Source organism: Mirounga angustirostris, unplaced genomic scaffold (genome assembly GCF_029215605.1).
Source record: "Mirounga angustirostris isolate CCGP_5_RB_7025 unplaced genomic scaffold, mMirAng1.0.hap1 SCAF_1, whole genome shotgun sequence".
In the NCBI taxonomy this organism is placed as follows: domain Eukaryota; kingdom Metazoa; phylum Chordata; class Mammalia; order Carnivora; family Phocidae; genus Mirounga; species Mirounga angustirostris.
Window position 1 is genome coordinate 197,678,738 of NW_026991709.1, and position 18,580 is coordinate 197,697,317.

An 18,580-nucleotide genomic window follows, 5' to 3' on the forward strand; every position below is an offset into this window, starting at 1 on the left:
ACAGAGAGACAGACAGCGAGAGAGGGAACACAAGCAGGGGGAGGGGGAGAGGGAGAAGCAGGCTCCCGGCCGAGCAGAGAGCCCGATGTGGGGCTCGATCCCAGGACCCTGGGATCATGACCTGAGCCGAAGGCAGACGCTTAACGACTGAGCCACCCAGGCGCCCCTTTAAAAGAAATAAAAAGGAAAATAGTTATATACACATTACAGCAGTATCAGAAAATTTATTTTACTTGAAAGAGATGTAATTCATTTTGGAGTTCAATTATATGTTCAAGGAGTTAGTGCCTATAACCATAAAGTCAACCTAACTATTGTAATTATCTTTGCAGTGTACATTTATTTCCATTTGTTGCTATCTGCTGGTGAAAAAGTTCAGTCTCAGCAAGTTCTTTTTAAGAATATTCTCCTTCCTGGGGCGCCCAGGTGGCTCAGTCGGTTAAGCGTCTGCCTTCAGCTCAGGTCATGATCCCAAGGTCCTGGGATCTAGTCCCACATCGGGCTCCCTGCTCAGCGGGGAGTCTGCTTCTCCCTCTGCCTGCAGCTTCCCCTGTTTGTGCTTTCTCTGACAAATAAATAAATAAAACCTTAAAAAAAAAAAAAAAGAATATCCTCCTTCCCATTTTATGCAGTAAGATGTGGAACCAAAGTGTCTTAAAGCAAATGAAGGACAAACAGAGACTCCTGTAGCTGGTGGTGTACAGACTCCTAGGCAGAGCAGTGGAACCCCTTGACCTCTAGGGGAGCAGTCCGTTCATAAACTGACAAAATTTTAACCATTTTAATACAAACTTCCAATGATCCAAAATAACTGATTCAAACTACATTATTTCTCTGAACATCAGTCACCAAAATATGTGGAGAGACTTGCAGTTACTTTAACCCCTCTTAGTCCAGCATCCACATTTTTGAAGAACATCTGCTGCTCCTTTTCTGCAAGTATTACATCCCTGCTCTGCTCCTAAGGCTGGTGACAGTGTTGAAAAACATGTAGCTTTCGCTGACAACCCCACAAATCAAGCCAGTGGTCCTTTGGTTAGGGTCCAGTTTTTTTTATAAGACAAAAAAGAACCCAGTGTTTAGGGCATAGGTATTATCTACTGGGTTATATAATTTCAATAACAGTGATTTTGCCAAAACGCAGAACTTAATCTTGTCCCATGTTTCTGTTTTGGCAAACCAAAGCCTAGCCTTTGCTATACTTTCCCCCTCTCCCCATTTACCTCACTCAGACCCTAATGCAAACAACCCAATAAAAATAGACACGGTAATCAATACACAGTGGTCTTTAATGCATAAATATTAGATCATCCTGATTCGGTTCCATTTTTCAAGATTGTGTTCATTAGAAAGGAGCTTTCCTGGGGTGCTTGGCTGGCTCAGTCAGTGGTATGTGTGACCCTTGATCTCAGGGTTGTGAGTTCCAGCCCCACATTAGGTGTAGACATTACTTAAAAATAAAATCTTTAAAAAAGAAAGGAGCTTTACTACTAAATACTGAAATGTATCAGGCTTCTGCAGTGGGAATTTTCTTATTTTTAAACATTTAAAAGTAAAACAATTTTTTTTTAAGATTTTATTTATTTGTCAGAGAGAGAGAGCACAGGCAGGGGGAGTGGCAGGCAGAGGGAGAAGCAGGCTCCCCGCTGAGCAAGGAGCCTGATGCAGGGCTTGACCCCAGGACCTGGGATCAAGACCTGAGCCGAGGGCAGACAATAACCGACTGAGCCACCCAGATGTCCAAACAATTTTTAATCCAGTACACATAGTGTTACAAACTATTCCATAGAAAAAAAGTGCAAGCTCCTTTTCACAAAAACAAGATTTCCTTATCAAATAATCAAATAATCAAGTCATCACAGAAATGATGAAGTCTTACCAGAAAAAGAGAGAGCAGGTACTCTGGAAGCAGAGCTTTAAACACTGATCATGATTTCTGCTATAGACTGTTTGTCCCCAGATTCATGTGTTGAAACCTAATCCCCAATGTGATGATAATTGGAGGTGGTGAGGGGTTTCTTTGGGGGGGTGTGTGTGTGTATGTTAGAACTTTATTTTCCATCAACCTTCCTTTGGTGTGTTCTGAGAATAATTATGATTGCTCGGTCCTTAGTCATGACAGGGAGAAGATACTTCTACCTTATTGGTTTGAGTCATACTTGGTTACTTGGTCCTATTGTGCAGGAAGATCTCAGGATGGCTGTCGTCATGCCCAGAATGTTAGTGCTGGTGACCAAGTTGCATTGCATGATCAAAATATTGTGACCATGATCCTCTTGGTGGCATTGGCAGCTGAATAGCTTTGAGGGCTGATGAGGTTGAAGATGCTGAAGGCAGTGGTGTTGTGGAAAAAACTACAGAAGCCTTTGACAGTGACAGCCAGGAGTAGTTTGTCCAGCATACTACTTGACTGGGCGATGCAGTCAAGTCATGGCCTGCAGGGGGACTGAGATTATAATGGAATGTTCTAGAGTCTTCTTACTGCAGTTAATTCTGGAGTGGGGTGGAGGATAAACCTAGGTATCACTTTCCTTTAGGTGCCTCCCAGGTGACTAATGCACCACTGGGGAAGAGGAGGCTCGCTCTGTTGTGAGTGGAATGTCAGGTATGTTAGTGCTCAGCAGATGCTGCTGGTGATCAGACTGCTGTCCAGGTGCTCAAAGGTAGGCTCGTTTGGGATGCTCATTCTTGCCTAAGGGTTTGAAGATACTGCCTTTGTTAATTACCTCTTCTGCAGAAATTTGGGGAACTTTGAACAACTTGATTCTTGATTGTTTTTTTTTCTGTTTCTTCTTCCTTGTTCAGTTTAGCAGTGGTTCCAAGAAATGGCTCCAGCCTTTTCCTTTTTCTTTCTAGTCTCTTGGCATGGTTTTAGACTGTTCAGTTTCTTTTGTTCCTGTTTGTCCTTGTAGTATTTACGTGCTTTAGAAGTTCCACAGGGAGGGAAGATTGTCTGCTTCTGTAGCTCTTATCTGAAATAAGTGAAAATGCATGATGAGCCCTCACTGCCTCATGAGAAGAGAGGACAAGTCTTTTTTTTTTTTTTTTAATTATTATTTATTTATTTTTAAAGTAGGCTCTACAACCAGTATGGGGCTCGTACTCACGACCCCAAGATCGAGAGTCACTTGCTCTACCAACTGAGCTGCCAGGTGCCCCATGAGTGGACAGATGTTATGTAGAAACTGCAAAATGAGAAATTGCAGTTTTGCTCAGAGGATCAAAGAATATTTTTGATACTAAGGGAAAATTTCTTTCTCTGTGCTGTGTTAATTACAAAACAAAGTGATTTTTATGGAAGGAAAAGACTGCAAATCCTAATGTAGTTCAGTGCATAGATTTGTGAGGTCTTTATAGTGTGCAGATTATTGTACCTAAGCTTTTTCTCCTCCTAAATGAGCTCTTGTGACATTTGCAGGGGGTGATGTCTAGTTGTTCTTTTTTTATTTATTTTTATTTTTTTAAAAGATTTTATTTATTTATTTGAGAGAGAGAATGAGACAGAGAGAGAGAGCATGAGATGGGGGAGGGTCAGAGGGAGAAGCAGACTCCCTGCCGAGCAGGGAGCCCGATGTGGGACTCGATCCAGGGACTCCAGGATTATGACCTGAGCCGAAGGTAGTCGCTTAACCAACTGAGCCACCCAGGCGCCCCTAGTTGTTCTTTTTTTAAACAGAAGTATTTTTTATTAGTCTCAATCTAAAAATCATTTTATTTCCTATTGGGTATTTACCCAAAGAATATGAAAACACTAATTCGAAGGGATATATGCACCCCTGTGTTTATTTCAGCATTATTTACAATAGCCAAATTATGGAAGCAGCCCAAGTGTTTATCAATAGATGAATGAATAAAGAGGATGTGGTATATATATACACAATGGAATGTTATTCAGCTATCAACAAGAATGAAACCTTGCCATTTGCAACAACATGGATGGATCTAGAGAGTATAATGCTAAGTGAAATAAGCTTATCAGAGGAAGACAAATACTGCATGATTTCATTCGTATGTGGAATTTAAGAAATAAACAACAAAAAAAACAACAAAAAAAAGAGACAAACCAAAAAACAGACTCTTAACTATAGAGAACAAACAGATGGTTACCAGAGGGGAGGTGGTAAGGGGATGGGTGAAATAGGTGATGGGGATTAAGATTACATTTATCATAATGAACACTGAATAATGTATAGAATTCTTGAATCACTGTGTTGTACACCTGAAACTAATAAACACTGTGTTAACTACACTGGAATTAAAAAATTTTTTTTTCTTTTAAAGATTTTATTTATTTATTTGAGAGAGAGAGAGACACAGCGAGAGAGGGAACACAAACAGGGGGAGTGGGAGAGGGAGAAGCAGGCCTCCCGCCAAGCAGGGAGCCCGATGTGGGGCTCGATCCCAGGACCCCGGGATCATGACCTGAGCTGAAGGCAGACGCTTACCAGCTGAGCCACCCAGGCGCCCCTGGAATTAAAATTTTTAAAAATTATCCTGTTCCCATTGTCATAGCCCCCACTTTTTCTGTACATTATATACTTGAGCAATATGAATGTCATATACCCAGGTGCATAGGAAGCACCACTGTATTGTAAACCAAATAGAGAACCTCAATTTATTGCCATATAGGGAAAAGCATACCATTTATAAAGTTTCCCCCAGGGAAACCTTTGGAGTTGTTTACAGAACAAAAAAGCCAAAACATATACTGGTGGGTTTTTTGGTTTTTATTGTTAGTTTAACCCACAGCAGTGAAACCCTCATGATTTTAATTATCTGACTTTTTTGGATACTTTTAAAGCATTTGCAAGTTTTTCTTCATGCTAGTAGTTCCTTAATTTAAGTCTGGAAAAGATCAGGGCTGTTGACGTTTTGAATGGCATAAACTACTTGAAATCAGGTCAGTGTATTTGCAGAGGACAGTTGGGAAAATCTTTGAGGATTAGTTACACTCTGGAAAATAGGATTTATCGACTCCATTGTATTTAGATGTGTTTGTGAAAAATAATGATCAGTGAGGTCCTGAAGTGGCAAGAGTATAAATTTCATTTATGGTCTGCCTGTCATTGATTCACAGTAGAATCAGTTCTAAGCTAATTATTTGGATATTTGGGCAGGTTCATTATGACTTATGAGGGAATGAATTTTGTTTGTCAGATTTTTTTTTTTTTATAAAGATTTTTATTTATTTGACAGAGACAGTGAGAGAGGGAACACAAGCAGGCAGAGTGGGAGAGGGAGAAGCAGGCTCCCCTCTGAACAGAGAGCCCGATGCGGGGCTCGATCCCAGGATTCTGGGATCATGACCTGAGCCGAAGGCAGATGCTTAACGACTGAGCCACCCAGGCGCCCCGTGTCAGATTCTTTTTTAGTATTTTGGTACCAGCCCTAAGTCTTGACCAGGTATAATTCAGATTGTCTGCCTTCGGGGACACTTTAAAGATTATAAAGCTACATTTTTCCTTTTGGAGCTTGGGGAGAATGTGTCCTTTATCATCAGTGAAGGGCTTATTCTTCAGTTATTGGAAGTCTTCCTTGTTATCATCAGAAAACACTTATCTCTTTATGTGCAAAGTGTATTAACTGGAGATCTGGGGATTTTGATGCTTTTCTGTCCCTTATCTGGGATGGTTTTGACTACAGGTGATAGAAAACCCTAATGAGACTGGCTGAAAGCATAAAGGGAAATTTATTTTTGTTACATAACAAGTTATCCAGTATTTTAGTGACAACATCAGGGACCCTGATTTCTAGCCTTCTGTTCTGCATGCTCAGCATGTTGGCCTGGTCTTTAGGCTAGTATCTTTTAGGGTCTCCAGGTGGATGCAGTAGTCTTAGATACACATCCAGACAGAATACTACCCTGAGGAAGAGAAGGGACGCCTCTCTTGTGTTCTTTCAGAGCAAGTCACTTTTCCCAGGGGACCCCTGGCCAACTTCCCCTCTTGTCTCATGCTTAGAAGATGGTCACATGCCCTTTCCTAAATCAGCCCTCTCATAGGGATGGAAGTACTGTTGGAGATTCTCCCTGAGCTAGAATGAAGTTTCACATTCCCTTTGAGGTTGGACTACCTGATTGGGACTCTTAGCAAGGAAATAGTGGAGAAGGACGTCAGCATCTATAGCCTTCTCAGTCATGGTTTTCAGAGTGGGCCTTGGTGGACACCTGACTTCAGGAGCAACTTCTGGTTGTTTATGAAAGAGTCAGAACTATCGATGTTTCTAGGACTTCAAGGCTGGGCAGTGGGCAGGGCAAGCCCAAACCCTTTGCCTGCATCAGCATATCCTGCAGGGTTAGTGGTGGGCATGGCTTCAAATTGTCGGTGTGGAAATTTGAGATTTTATTATTTGAGAGAGAGAGAGAGCATGTGTACACACATGTGTGTGCAGTGTGGGGCAGAGGGGGAGGGAGAGAGACAAGCAGACTCCACACTGAGTGCAGAGCTCCACACGGCCTTGAGTTCATGACCTGAGCCAAAATCAAGAGTCAGACGCTCAACTGACTGAGCCACCCAGGCGTAGGTGAGGAAATGTGAAATTAAGTGACTTACCCACAGCTCCACACTCTGTGAGTCACAGCTTCACAGAGATTGACAGGCTTCTGGGCACTTGTACTTTTTTAGGTTCCAGATTTATTTAAAAAGAAACGCCAAAACAAAGCTTATAGAAATATGGTATATTTTACATGTTAACTTTTTCTTCTTCTTCTTCTTCTTCTTTTTTTTTTTTTTAAAGATTTATTCACTGGGTGCCTGGGTGGCTCAGTCGTTAAGTGTCTGCCTTCGGCTCAGGTCATGATCCCAGGGTCCTGGGATCGAACCCTGCGTCAGGCTCCCTGCTCCACGGGAAGCCTGCTTCTCCCTCTCCTGCTCCCCCTGCTTGTGTTCCTGCTCTGGCTATCTCTATCAAATAAATAAATAAAATCTTTAAAAAAATAAAGATTTATTCACTTTAGAGAGAGTGAGAGAGAGCACGAGCAGGAGGGGCAGAGGGAGAGGGAGAGAGAATCTCAGGCAGACTCTGCACTGAGCATGGAGCCTGTAGCGGGGCTCGATCTAATGACCCTGAGATCACGACCTGAGCCAAAACCAAGAGTTGGGGGCTCATCTGACTGCGCCACCCAGGCGCCCCTTACATGTTTACTTCTAAGAAAATATTTCAAACACAAACCAGTCCCATGACTTTATGTATTTATCATGTAGGAACAAAATACCAAAAGTCTAGATCTGACTGGAGTTTGGACTTGAACCTTTTTGGTCCTTTGGAGGCTGCTGAGGTTGCCATGCACCTCAAGAGTCCAGCTCTTCTGGGCCACTTGGCACTATGGATCCCTCTCCTTTCCCAGACACCCACTGACCCAGGCTAGAAAGTTTAGCACCGTTCTGGGAACCCCATCTCCCATCAGAGGCAATCCCGGCGTGCAGTGGGGCCAGAGCAAAAGCTGATTGGAGGTGTGAGGTAGAGTCCACTGTCATGGTGGGCACCTCCAGGAGACCTGAGAAGAGACCCTTCACAGCTCCTTCCCCACTTAACACTACCGCTATGTAACTCCTTCTGTTTTCAGATTGTGCTTTTACTCTCTGCAGCCCTCTTCCTGGAATTACTTCATTCATTCCAACAAACCTTTTTTTTTTTTTAAAGATTTTGTTTGCTTATTTATTTATTTATTTTTAAAATTTTATTTATTTATTTATTTATTTTTTAAAGATTTTATTTATTTATTTGACAGAGAGAGCGAGAGAGCACAAGCAGGGGGAACAGTAGAGGGAGAGGGAGAAGCAGGCTCCCCGCCAAGCAGGGAGCCTGATGCGGGGCTCAATCCTAGGACCCTGAGATCATGACCTGAGCTGAAGGCAGCTGCTTAACCAACTGAGCCACTCAGGCGCCCCAGATTTTGTTTATTTATTTGACAGAGAGAGACACAGGCGAAAGAATACAGGCAGGGACGTGGGAGAGGGAGAAGCAGGCTTCCCGCGGAGCAGGGAGCCCGATGCGGGGCTCGATCCCAGGACCCTGGGATCATGACCTGAGCCGAAGGCAGATGCTTAATGACTGAGCCACCCAGGTGCCACCTAACCTATTTTTGAACAGTTCCTGTCTGCCAGGAACTGCCTTGGACCCTAGATGGAAATACAAGGGAATGGTTTGGTGGTGTTGACGACAAGTAAATAGGGGACAGTACAGTGATATATTGCTGAGATAGTTGGCACAAGGTACCTTGGGAGCTGTAGAGGTGTGCGCACCCAACTCATGTTTGGGAGAGTGGAGTCTGGGAAAACTCTGTGGGGAAGGGAGTCGCCTTCTCCTGAAGGACGACTAGAAAGTGGATAGGTAAGCAAAAATGTGTATTGTGTGCTTTGAAGTGGTGCTGATTGGTTAGGGGAATGGGAAATCATTTATTTTTGTTGATAGCCGTGAAATAGAACAGAGCTTCCTGGGCGGCTTTGAAGTAAGAAAATTTTGCAGTTTTGCAGCAGGGTTCTTCAGTAGCCTATTTTGCCCATAGATTATGAGGTTTGGAAGAAAAATAATGTTTTATCTCTTTCAGGTAAAGCCATATTCCTGCTCTTAAAAATATTTTTCTTTTTTAGTCTTGATCTTTCGGATGTAGTCCTGCCTGCTACATTCCTAACTTCAAACTATATTCAGTATTAGGGAAGTTGCCCATTACTTTAACTTTCTTGAGAGAAAATTGACATTACAAGGTAGGTATTTAAGTACAAAGGCATTTCCTTGTCCTACTGGTTGGTGTAGAGTTACACAGAAAGGGAAGCTCTGGGGCACTGGACTGATGGCTGTACATTTAAAGTAGAAGAAATCAGAAGCGTAAATTTCCTTGGGAAGAGCAAACCCTTTTTATGATGCTACAACTCAGCAAGGAATGGCTTTCCCTGCCTGCTGCTTGGCCTTCAGCAGAAAAATTGAAAATCTAGTGTGACCAGATTTCTCAAAAACCCTTCCTTGAGTCAGCGAGAGACCCTTACCATTACTGGATATAGTGAGAAGTCTGAACAAGATGAATTCATGTTGCCTTCTGTTTTATTCCCTGAATGCTTATCTTTGAATATGAAGTAAACAGGGATAGTTGCCTTTCTGATGACTGTTAACATATTGTAGCTCTAAAATCAAATCTTTTAGGGAATGTGGAAGGTTATATGATATCTAGGAAAGGAAGAAAATGTGGGCTTCTGTGCATAAAAAAAAATGGATGGAGGACACCAAAGTTGTAGCATTCAGAAAAACTTGCCACCTGCCTCTCATGCACCAGGCAGCATTGTACTTACTGGGGGAACACATAGCAGGGAACAAAACAAAATCCCATTCTTTTTTTTTTTTTTTTTTAATATTTTAATATTTTATTTATTTTTATTTTTTTATTTTTTTAAAGATTTTATTTATTTATTTGAGAGAGAGAGAATGAGAGAGAGCACATGAGAGGGGGGAGGGCCAGAGGGAGAAGCAGACTCCCTGCCGAGCAGGGAGCCCGATGCGGGACTCGATCCAGGGACTGCAGGATCATGACCTGAGCCAAAGGCAGTCGCTTAACCAACTGAGCCACCCAGGCGCCCCAATATTTTATTTTTTTAAAGTAATTTCTACACTCAGTGTGGGGCTTAAACTCATGACCCTGAGATCAGCAGTCGCATTTTCAACCGACAGAGCCAGCCAGACGCCCTCAGAATCCCGTTCTTATTCATAGAACAGATGTTCTATGAACGCCAGGGAAGTTGTAGCTTGCCAGGTGTTTTGATTCCCTCTTTTCCTCTCTCCTTTCTTTTAGGAAAGAAGAATAAGCTGAACAGACTCTGACCATTGCTTTCAGCTCACCAGGACCTTCTGCCTAGCTCTCCTTTCGTGGCCCATGTGCTGCATCCTCTGCCCTCAGAGTGCAACTGGCCCCCAACGCAATGTGTGTTTGTCAAACCATGGAAGTGGGGCAGTATGGCAAGAACGCAAGTCGGGCCGGAGACCGGGGAGTCCTCCTGGAGCCCTTCATCCACCAGGTGGGCGGACACAGCAGCATGATGCGCTACGACGACCACACTGTATGCAAGCCTCTCATCTCCCGGGAGCAGCGTTTCTACGAATCCCTTCCTCCCGAAATGAAGGAGTTCACCCCGGAGTATAAAGGTCAGTCACTGGCCGGTTCCGAGAGAGCAGCAGCCTTGGGCTTTTGCAGGCCCTCAGCTCAGTTTTCCTTGTTTTGTTGGCCATGTGATATGATGTGGGTCTCTGTTGTCTCAAAGCAGCGAAGTCACTTTGTTAAGCAAAATTTGAGGCCGAAAGTACCAGCGAGGTCTTTAGATCTTAAAAATCTGAATTCACTGATAGGTAAACCCAAGAAGAATTTACAGCATTAAGTCCTATTTGTGAAGAGCATGCTGTTAGCAAGGTGGTTTGCCCTGTTTGCTGGGATGGTCTAGCAGAGAAGTACTTCTCTGGTCCCAGAGGAGGAAGGATTGGATGCTTTCCAGGTCGAGGCGGTGAGACAACTGACAAGGAGGCTGTATGGAGCCTGTGTCTGTATGTGCTGGGGGATTGAATTGATGGTAAGGAATTTGCACAGTGACTGGGGATGCATGGAAGTCCTAACTTTTAAAGGAAAAATAATGTTTGAAAATGTAAATTGACTTTATAGAATAGAAGCCCATGAATATATACCAGAATTAAGTCACTTTATTTATTTTTTTAAGATTTTATTTTTATTAGAGAGAGAGTACAGGGGGCAGGGGAGGAGCAGAGGAAGAGGGACAAGCAGACTCCATGCTGAGCCTAGAGCCCCATGTGGGGTTTAATCTCAGGACCTTGAGATCATGACTTGAGCTGAAACCAAGAGTCAGACGCTTAACCAGCTGAGCCACACGCTTAACCAGCTGAGCCACCCAGGCGCCCTAAGTCACTTTATTTTAAACTCTGATTTTTGTCACTGTGTTTATACATTTTCATGATTGCCTACCATGTGTAAGTTAAATTTGGGTGGGGGGGGTGTTCTGCTTTTTAATTTCCCAAAGCTGTTATGAATTTAGTCATGTTTACACCATCCTTTGCCTAAGGGATCCTCAATTTTGAAAAACCAATCCATATCAGTATTTTTTGTTTCCTTAACTCTTTTTTTATTGTGGCAACATACACATAAAGTTTACCATTTTAAAATGATAATTTAGTGGCACTAAGTACATTCACAATGTTGTATACGATTATCGTTATCTATTTCCAGAACTTTCTCATCACCTCAAAGAAAAAATCTGTACCCATTAAATAATAACTCCCCCTTTCTCCCTCACCTGAACCCCAGGTAACCTCTAACCTACTTTGTCTCTACAAACAGGCCTATCGTAGACATTTCATATAAGTGGAATCATGACATTCTCGTCCTTTTGTGTCTGGCTTATTTCCCTTAGCATAATGTTTCCAGGATTCACCCATTCTATAGCCTGTATCAGAACTTCATTTCTTTTTATGGCTGAATACTATTCCACTGGGAATATGTATCACATTTTGTTTATCCATTCATCTGTGATGGACACATGGGTTGTTCCCACTTTGGGCTATTGTGAATAATGCTTCTGTGAATATTAGCTTATAAGCATCATTTCAGTCCCTGTTTTCAGTTCTTCTTTTTTTTTAAGACTTTATTTATTTTGAGAGAGGGAGAAAGAGAATTTTTTTGTTTTTGTTTTAAAGATCCTGTTTTCAGTTCTTTTGGGTATATAGCTAGGATTGGAATTGCTGGATCGTATGGTAATCCTGTTTAACTTTTTGAGGAACCACCAAACTGTTTCCTGTAGTGGCTGCACCATTTGATATTCTTACTGGGAATGTTCGTGTTGCTCCACATCTTGCCAACATGTACTTTCCTCTTTTTTAAAAAATTATTATAGCCATCCTAGTGGGTATGAGTGGTATCTGATTGTGGTTTTGATTTGCATTTTCTTAATGATTAATGATATTGATGTGCTGTTGGCCATCTGTGTATCTCTCTGGAGAAATGTATATTCAAGTCCATTATGTAATTTTGAATTTGATGGTCTATTTGCTACTGTTTTCAAAACAGAACCAGAAGAATATTGAATTTGAAGGAATATTCTAAGCCTGTAAAAGGAGAGAGAAGCCAGAATCAAACACATTGCTGTCTCTAAGTGGCTAAGAACAACAGTTACAAATGCTTTATAAATGCAGCTTCAGCCGCCTACTCTTCCACACTCAACACATTCATGGCCAAATCTTCTGCTATAAATATGCCAAAACCAGATAGAGAACTATAAGCCCTGTTAGCTCATGGAGTCATGCTAAGGAAAAAAAAAAAATCTCTTAAAAGGACGTTGAGCCCTGGCTCCAGAGAAATGTTTTCTAAATCACAACCACCAGAGCTGGGACAAGTTTGAATCTCAAGGTGCCTTCCAGGGAAGGATTGTCCCTAGCATTGGTTCAGTTTTTCCCTGCAACTTTCTCTCAGACTGGGCAACAGAAGTCTTTAAAAACCATAGCAAATCATTAGTATCTATTTTCTTTCCTCGGGCTACATTTTTACTAGGAAAAATAAGTGTATGTTCTCAAATATACAGTTAAACCAAAATTTGATCTTTTCTTATTAAGTCAAATGAAGCCCAATTTATTCAAAGAAAATGGAAGCTATTATTGGTCCATTTCATATATATGAAAACCAACAGCACAAGGCTTTTGTTTTTTTATTTTGAAATAAATTTAAAATTATAGAAAAGTTGCAAAAAAAAAATTAGAGTTCCTGTATACCCAGCTTCCTCTAATGCTCCCATGATGCCAGTGTACCAGGTAAAGCCCTATCATAAAGTGATGCATCTTTCCTTACCTGGTTGTAGACCATGTGCAGGAAGTCTGACCCGTCTCTTCAAGCTCTTGAGTCCCATCAAGATATTTAAAAATGGGGACGCCTGGGTGGCTCAGTTGGTTAAGCGACTGCCTTCGGCTCAGGTCATGATCCTGGAGTCCCAGGATCGAGTCCCGCATCGGGCTCCCTGCTCGGCAGGGAGTCTGCTTCTCCCTCAGATCCTCTTCCCTCTCATGCTTTCTGTCTCTCATTCTCTCTGTCTCAAATAAATAAATAAAATCTTTAAAAAAAAAAAAAAGATATTTAAAAATGTCTGTATGAATTGAAAGCTGCAGTTAATGGTTGCTCCAAAATGATTGAGATACTAGATGTGAACTTGGATGTAACCAGCATAATCCAAGCTGATGAGCCTACTGCTTTATCAGCCAATGCCTGCGACTTAAATTTAGTGCTTGAAAAAGATTATGGGGCATTGAAAGACAAGGGCACTGAAAGATCATGATTAACACAGACCCCACCTCCCCTGCCTCTTGTGCTGTCCCAGCTGCTCTGTTACCACTACAGGGTCCTGTCCACTGTTCTCATGCATTCAGCAGTCAACAGTGTGCCAGAAAGCCTTCTTAAGTGCTTTGGTGAGCCGACTAAAAAACAGCCCTGTCATGAATATCAGCTGGGTTTTAATCTAATGTGGAAGAAGGTGCCAAAGATTCAGATGAAGTTCAGTGGCCAAATCATGTCTGTCTTCAAAGGAGAAAGGAACATTGCACACTTTTTCTTCTGTTTGGCCAAAAGCGTAATGCTGTAAATTTAACCGTTGTAGATACCTGGGTAGATAATAGCTATTTTTCAGTTAAAAGAGGTAAGCAGTAGGTAGGGACTCCTGGGTTGGCTCAGTTGGTTAAGCATCTGACTCTTGGTTTCAGCTCAGGTCATGATCTCAGGGTCCTGAGATCGAGCCCCATGTCCAGGATCCATGCCCTGCAGGGAGTCTGCTTGAGATTCTCTCTCTCTCTCCCTCTGCCCCTCCCCCTGCTCATGCGTGCATGCGCTCTCTCAAATAAATAAATCTTAAAATTTACAAAACAGAACAGGGAAGCAGTAAAGAAGAAGCCACTGTGTTTGACTCTGTGAACTCTGCTCTTGGAAAGAGCATCCTGACTTGTTGGGACTGAACTCCCAGTGGCAGATGTGCTGTGGTCTGTGCCCTGGCAGATGGGAGGCTGCTGTGTGACAGTGCCAGCCAACGTGCAGAGACGGGTAAGGGCCTGTGAGAGCCTGGCCCCTTTAATACTGCCCTCGAGCTCCTTAAGTGAATCTCAGTAACTGATTTTAGATTTTAAGGAGAGTGCTGTTTCATGCGTATTGTTGATAAAGTGACTTGTACTAAAATCAAAGTCTTCACTTAAGCCAGTCATCAAGCATCAATGAGCATTGTATTAAATTTCTTGGGGCGCCTGGGTGGCTCAGTCATTAAGCATCTGCCTTTGGCTCAGGTCATGATCCCAGGGTCCTGAGATGGAACCCCGCATCGGGCTCCCTGCTCCGCGGGAAGCCTGCTTCTCCCTCTCCCACTCCCCCTGCTTGTGTTCCCTTTCTTTCTGTGTTGTGTCTCTCTGTCAAATAAGTAAATAAATAAGTAAAAAGAAATTTCTTGGGCGCCTGGGTGGCTCAGTTGGTTAAGCGTCTGCCTTCGGCTCAGGTCATGATCCTGGAGTCTCTGGATCAAGTCCCACATCGGGCTCCCTGCTTGGTAGGGAGTCTGCTTCGCCCTCTGACCCTCCCCCTCTCATGTGCTCTCTCTCTCTCATTCTCTCTCTCTCAAATAAATAAAATTTCTTGGGGTGCCTGGGTGGTTCAGTCGGTTAAAGCTCAGCTCATGATCTCAGGGTCCTGGGATCGAGCACCCTCATCGGCCTCCCTGCTCAGCAGGGAGTCTGCTTCTCCCTCTCCCTCTAACCTTCCTCCCTGCTTGTGCTTTCTCTCTCTTTCTCTGTCTCAAATAAATAAATAAAATCTTTAAAAATTTTTCTTTAAAAACCTAACTATAGTACAGTTTATAATAACCAAAACCAGGAAATGAACCCTGATATAATAATAATAACTAATCTGTATATTCAAATTTCAGCAGTTTTCCTTTCCCACTTACGTTCTTCTTTTGGTTCAGGTTTTCACTTCACATTGCATTTACTCCTCCTTAGTCTCCTCCAACCTGAGATAGTTTCTCAGTCTTTGTCTTTCATGACCTTGACACTTTTGAAGTATACTAGCAGTGATTTTGTAGAATGTCCCTAAATTTGAATTTGCCTTATATTTTCTCATGATTAGACTGAGGTTATATATCTTGGGCAACAGAAGTGATCTTGTGTCCTCAGTTATTCATGTCAGAAGATAGGTGCGTTGTTACTGGTGATTTAATTTCAATCACTTGGTTAAGGTGGTGTCTCCCAGGCTTCCTCACTGTAAAGTTACTATCTTTCCTATTGTAATTAATGAATATCCTATGGGGACATACTTTAAGACTTTCTAAATATCCTGTTTGTTCATTCGTTCCTTCCTTCCTTTTAAAGATTTATTTATTTTAGAGAAAGTGGGTGGGGGCGGGGAGGGGCAGAGGGAGAGAGAGAGAGAATCTCCAGCTGAGCGTGGAGCCCAAATGGGGCTTGATATCACCACCCTGAGATCATGACCTGACCCAAAATCAAGAGTCGGACACTTAACCGACTGAGCCACCCAGGTACCCCTAAATATCCTGTTTCTTATAGTACTTTAGCCCACTAATTTTAGAATTGTTTGGTGGTTCTTGCCTGTGACAATTATTACTGTGTTGTGTGCCTAATGGTGACTTCTGTTTCCATCATTCCTTCTACATCTATTAATTAAAAGGAATTACAATCCCATAAGGAAGAACTGTCCCTTCTCACCCATTATCTGTCATTTTGGGCTTAGGGATATTTTACTTCTCATATTCTAGATGTGGCCACTGGGACTCCTTTAATTGGCTCTTGTGTGCTTGTGACACGTACCCCCATCATTTTTGACTCCTCCTTTACTTTCAGTTACCTCAGGATGCTCCAGGCTCATATTTTATTTTTCCTGCCCCGATTCAGGAACCAACCATTTCTCCAGGGAGCTTTGCTTCCTTTTATTGTAGGAATGGTATTTAGAAAAACCAAGATCTTGACATTAGATGGACTGATTGCTACTGGAGTATCATTGTTTTTAGGCCCTTTCAGCAGACAGGTCTAGAAAATACCTGTATAAATATGATCCTACACAACACACATATCCCTTTATTGCCAGGAGCACAGGTGTTTTTAAAACTCAACCAAGCTGAGGAAAAATGTCAATGATATTCTGTGTTTTGGCAGTAAGTTTGAAGAGGGATTTTTATTTATTTAGTATGGCCAGCTGCAGTCATCAGGTGTTACTGCATCTGGTACTGAATGTGAGGTTCTAGGCTTCTGTATCCTTATGTAAAACTTTCCCTTATTCATTAATCATATATTTATTAAGCATCTACTGGATGCCAGGCTCTGTGCTCATTGATGTAAAAGACAAAATACCATACCTCAGGGAACTTAACATGCTACTGTGAGAAAGAGTAAATAAACATATAGACAATTTATAGATTTTGAGAAGTGCTTAAGTATGGTTCTATAATTAGAAATAATAAGGCTTCCAGATAGGATGATCAGGGAAGGAATGTCTGGGGAGACTTGAAGGACTGAAGTGTGAGGAGCAGCTGTGGACAAAGGGCAATGGAAAGAAACGTTCTAAGCCTAAGCAAAAGTTCTGAGGTTAAAAAAGAAAAAAAAAAAAAAAGCTTGGGTGTTCTAAGAACTAGTTCCCCTAGTTAAGAGTTAAGAAACACCCAGTTCAAAAATGGTCAAAGGACTTGAATAAACATTTCTCCAAAGAAGATATGCAAATGTCCAATTGGCACATGAAACATCATCATTAATCATTAGGGAAATGCAGATCAAAACCACAGTCAGATACCATTCATACCCCCTAGGATGGCTATAACAATTAAAAAAAAAAAAAGGAAAGTATTTGTTGTCAAATGGTGCAGCCACTACAGAAAACAGTTTGGTGGTTCCTCAAAAAGTTAAACGGGTGGGGGGGGGGGGGAGGCGCCTGTGTGGCTCAGTCAGTTAAGCGTTTGCCTTCAGCTCAGGTCATGATCGCAGGGTCCTGGGATTGAGCCCCACATCGGGCTCTCTGCTCAGTGGGGAGCCTGCTTCTCCCTCTCTCACTCCCCTGCTTGTGTTCTCTCTCTAGTCTCTCTCTGTGTTAAATAAATAAATAAAATCTTAAAAAAAACAAAACAAAACAGGATCTTTAAAACAAAAACAAAAAAACCCTCTCAAAATAAATAAATAAAGTCTTAAAAAAAGGAATTGAAAACAGGGACTCAAACAGATGCTTATAAGCTAATATTCACAGAAGCATTATTCACAATAGCCCAAAGTGGGAACAACCCATGTGTCCATCACAGATGAATGGATAAACAAAATGTGATACATATTCCCAGTGGAATAGTATTCAGCCATAAAAAGAAATGAAGTTCTGATACAGGCTACAGAATGGGTGAATCCTGGAAACATTATGCTAAGGGAAATAAGCCAGACACAAAGGGACGAGAATGACATGATTCCACTTATATGAAATGTCTACGATAGGCCTATTTGTAGAGACAAAGTAGGTTAGAGGTTACCTGGGGTTCAGGTGAGGGAGAAAGGGGGAGTTATTATTTAATGGGTACGGATTTTTTCTTTGAGGTGATGAGAAAGTTCTGGAAATAGAGAATGATAATCATATACAACATTGTGAATGTACTTAATGCCACTAATTGTACATTTAAAAATGGTTAAAATGATAAACTTACGTTACATATTTTTTACTATAATTTTTTTTTTTTAAGATTTTATTTATTTATTTGACAGAGAGAGACACAGCGAGAGAGGGAACACAAGCAGGGGGAGTGGGAGAGGGAGAAGCAGGCCTCCCACCGAGCAGGGAGCCCGATGTGGGGCTCGATCCCAGGACCCTGGGATCATGACCTGAGCCGAAGGCAGACGCTTAACGACTGAGCCACCCAGGCGCCCCTATTTTTTACTATAATTTTTAAGAGTATATTTTAAAAAATAACAAAACCTTCATCAAATGTGATCTTTAGTGTCTATTGAAATTAGTCTTAAAAATGCCAAGAAAGTGGGCGCCTGGGTGGCTCAGTTGGTTAAGCGACTGCCTTCGGCTCAGGTCATGATCCTGGAGTCCCAGGATCGAGTCCCGCATCGGGCTTCCCTGCTCGGCAGGAAGTCTGCTTCTCCCTCTGACCCTCCCCCTTCTCCTGCTCTCTCTCTCATTCTCTCTCTCAAATAAATAAATAAAATCTTTAAAAAAAAAAAAAAAAGAAAAGAAAAAAAGAAAAAAAAAATGCCAAGAAAGTTAGGACTTATATCAGATGAATTAAAAGATCATTGATTTTCATTTTCCCGTCTGCATTCTACCTAGGTGTGAGTAATGACATAAAAAAAATGTCAGAATCAGGGGCGCCTGGGTGGCTCAGTCGTTAAGCGTCTGCCTTCGGCTTAGATCATGGTCCCAGGGTCCTGGGATCGAGCCCCGCATTGGGCTCCCTGCTCTGCGGGGGGCCTGCTTCTCCCTCTCCCACTCCCCCCTGCTTGTGTTCCTTCTCTGGCTGTGTCTCTCTCTGTCAAATAAATAAATAAAATCTTTTTTAAAAAAAATAAAAAAAAGTCAGAATCA

General features: G+C 42.1%; 1 protein-coding gene and 1 pseudogene across 3 annotated transcripts in view; both read left to right on the plus strand.

The window, feature by feature from the left end:
* Window positions 1–18,580, plus strand: part of IP6K1 (inositol hexakisphosphate kinase 1) — a 57,234-nt gene that overhangs the window by 24,727 nt on the left and 13,927 nt on the right. For 2 of the 3 annotated variants that reach the window (XM_045862368.2, XM_064596010.1), the window contains exon 2: window positions 9,782–10,131. In XM_045862368.2, coding sequence (XP_045718324.1) covers window positions 9,909–10,131 — 223 coding nt within the window. In that variant the 5' untranslated portion in view covers window positions 9,782–9,908. Of the gene's footprint in view, window positions 1–9,781; window positions 10,132–18,580 lie in introns of those variants that run through there. The other variant, XM_045862369.3, reaches the window with a different exon arrangement.
* Window positions 10,138–17,880, plus strand: LOC123833795 (aminoacyl tRNA synthase complex-interacting multifunctional protein 2-like; annotated as a pseudogene).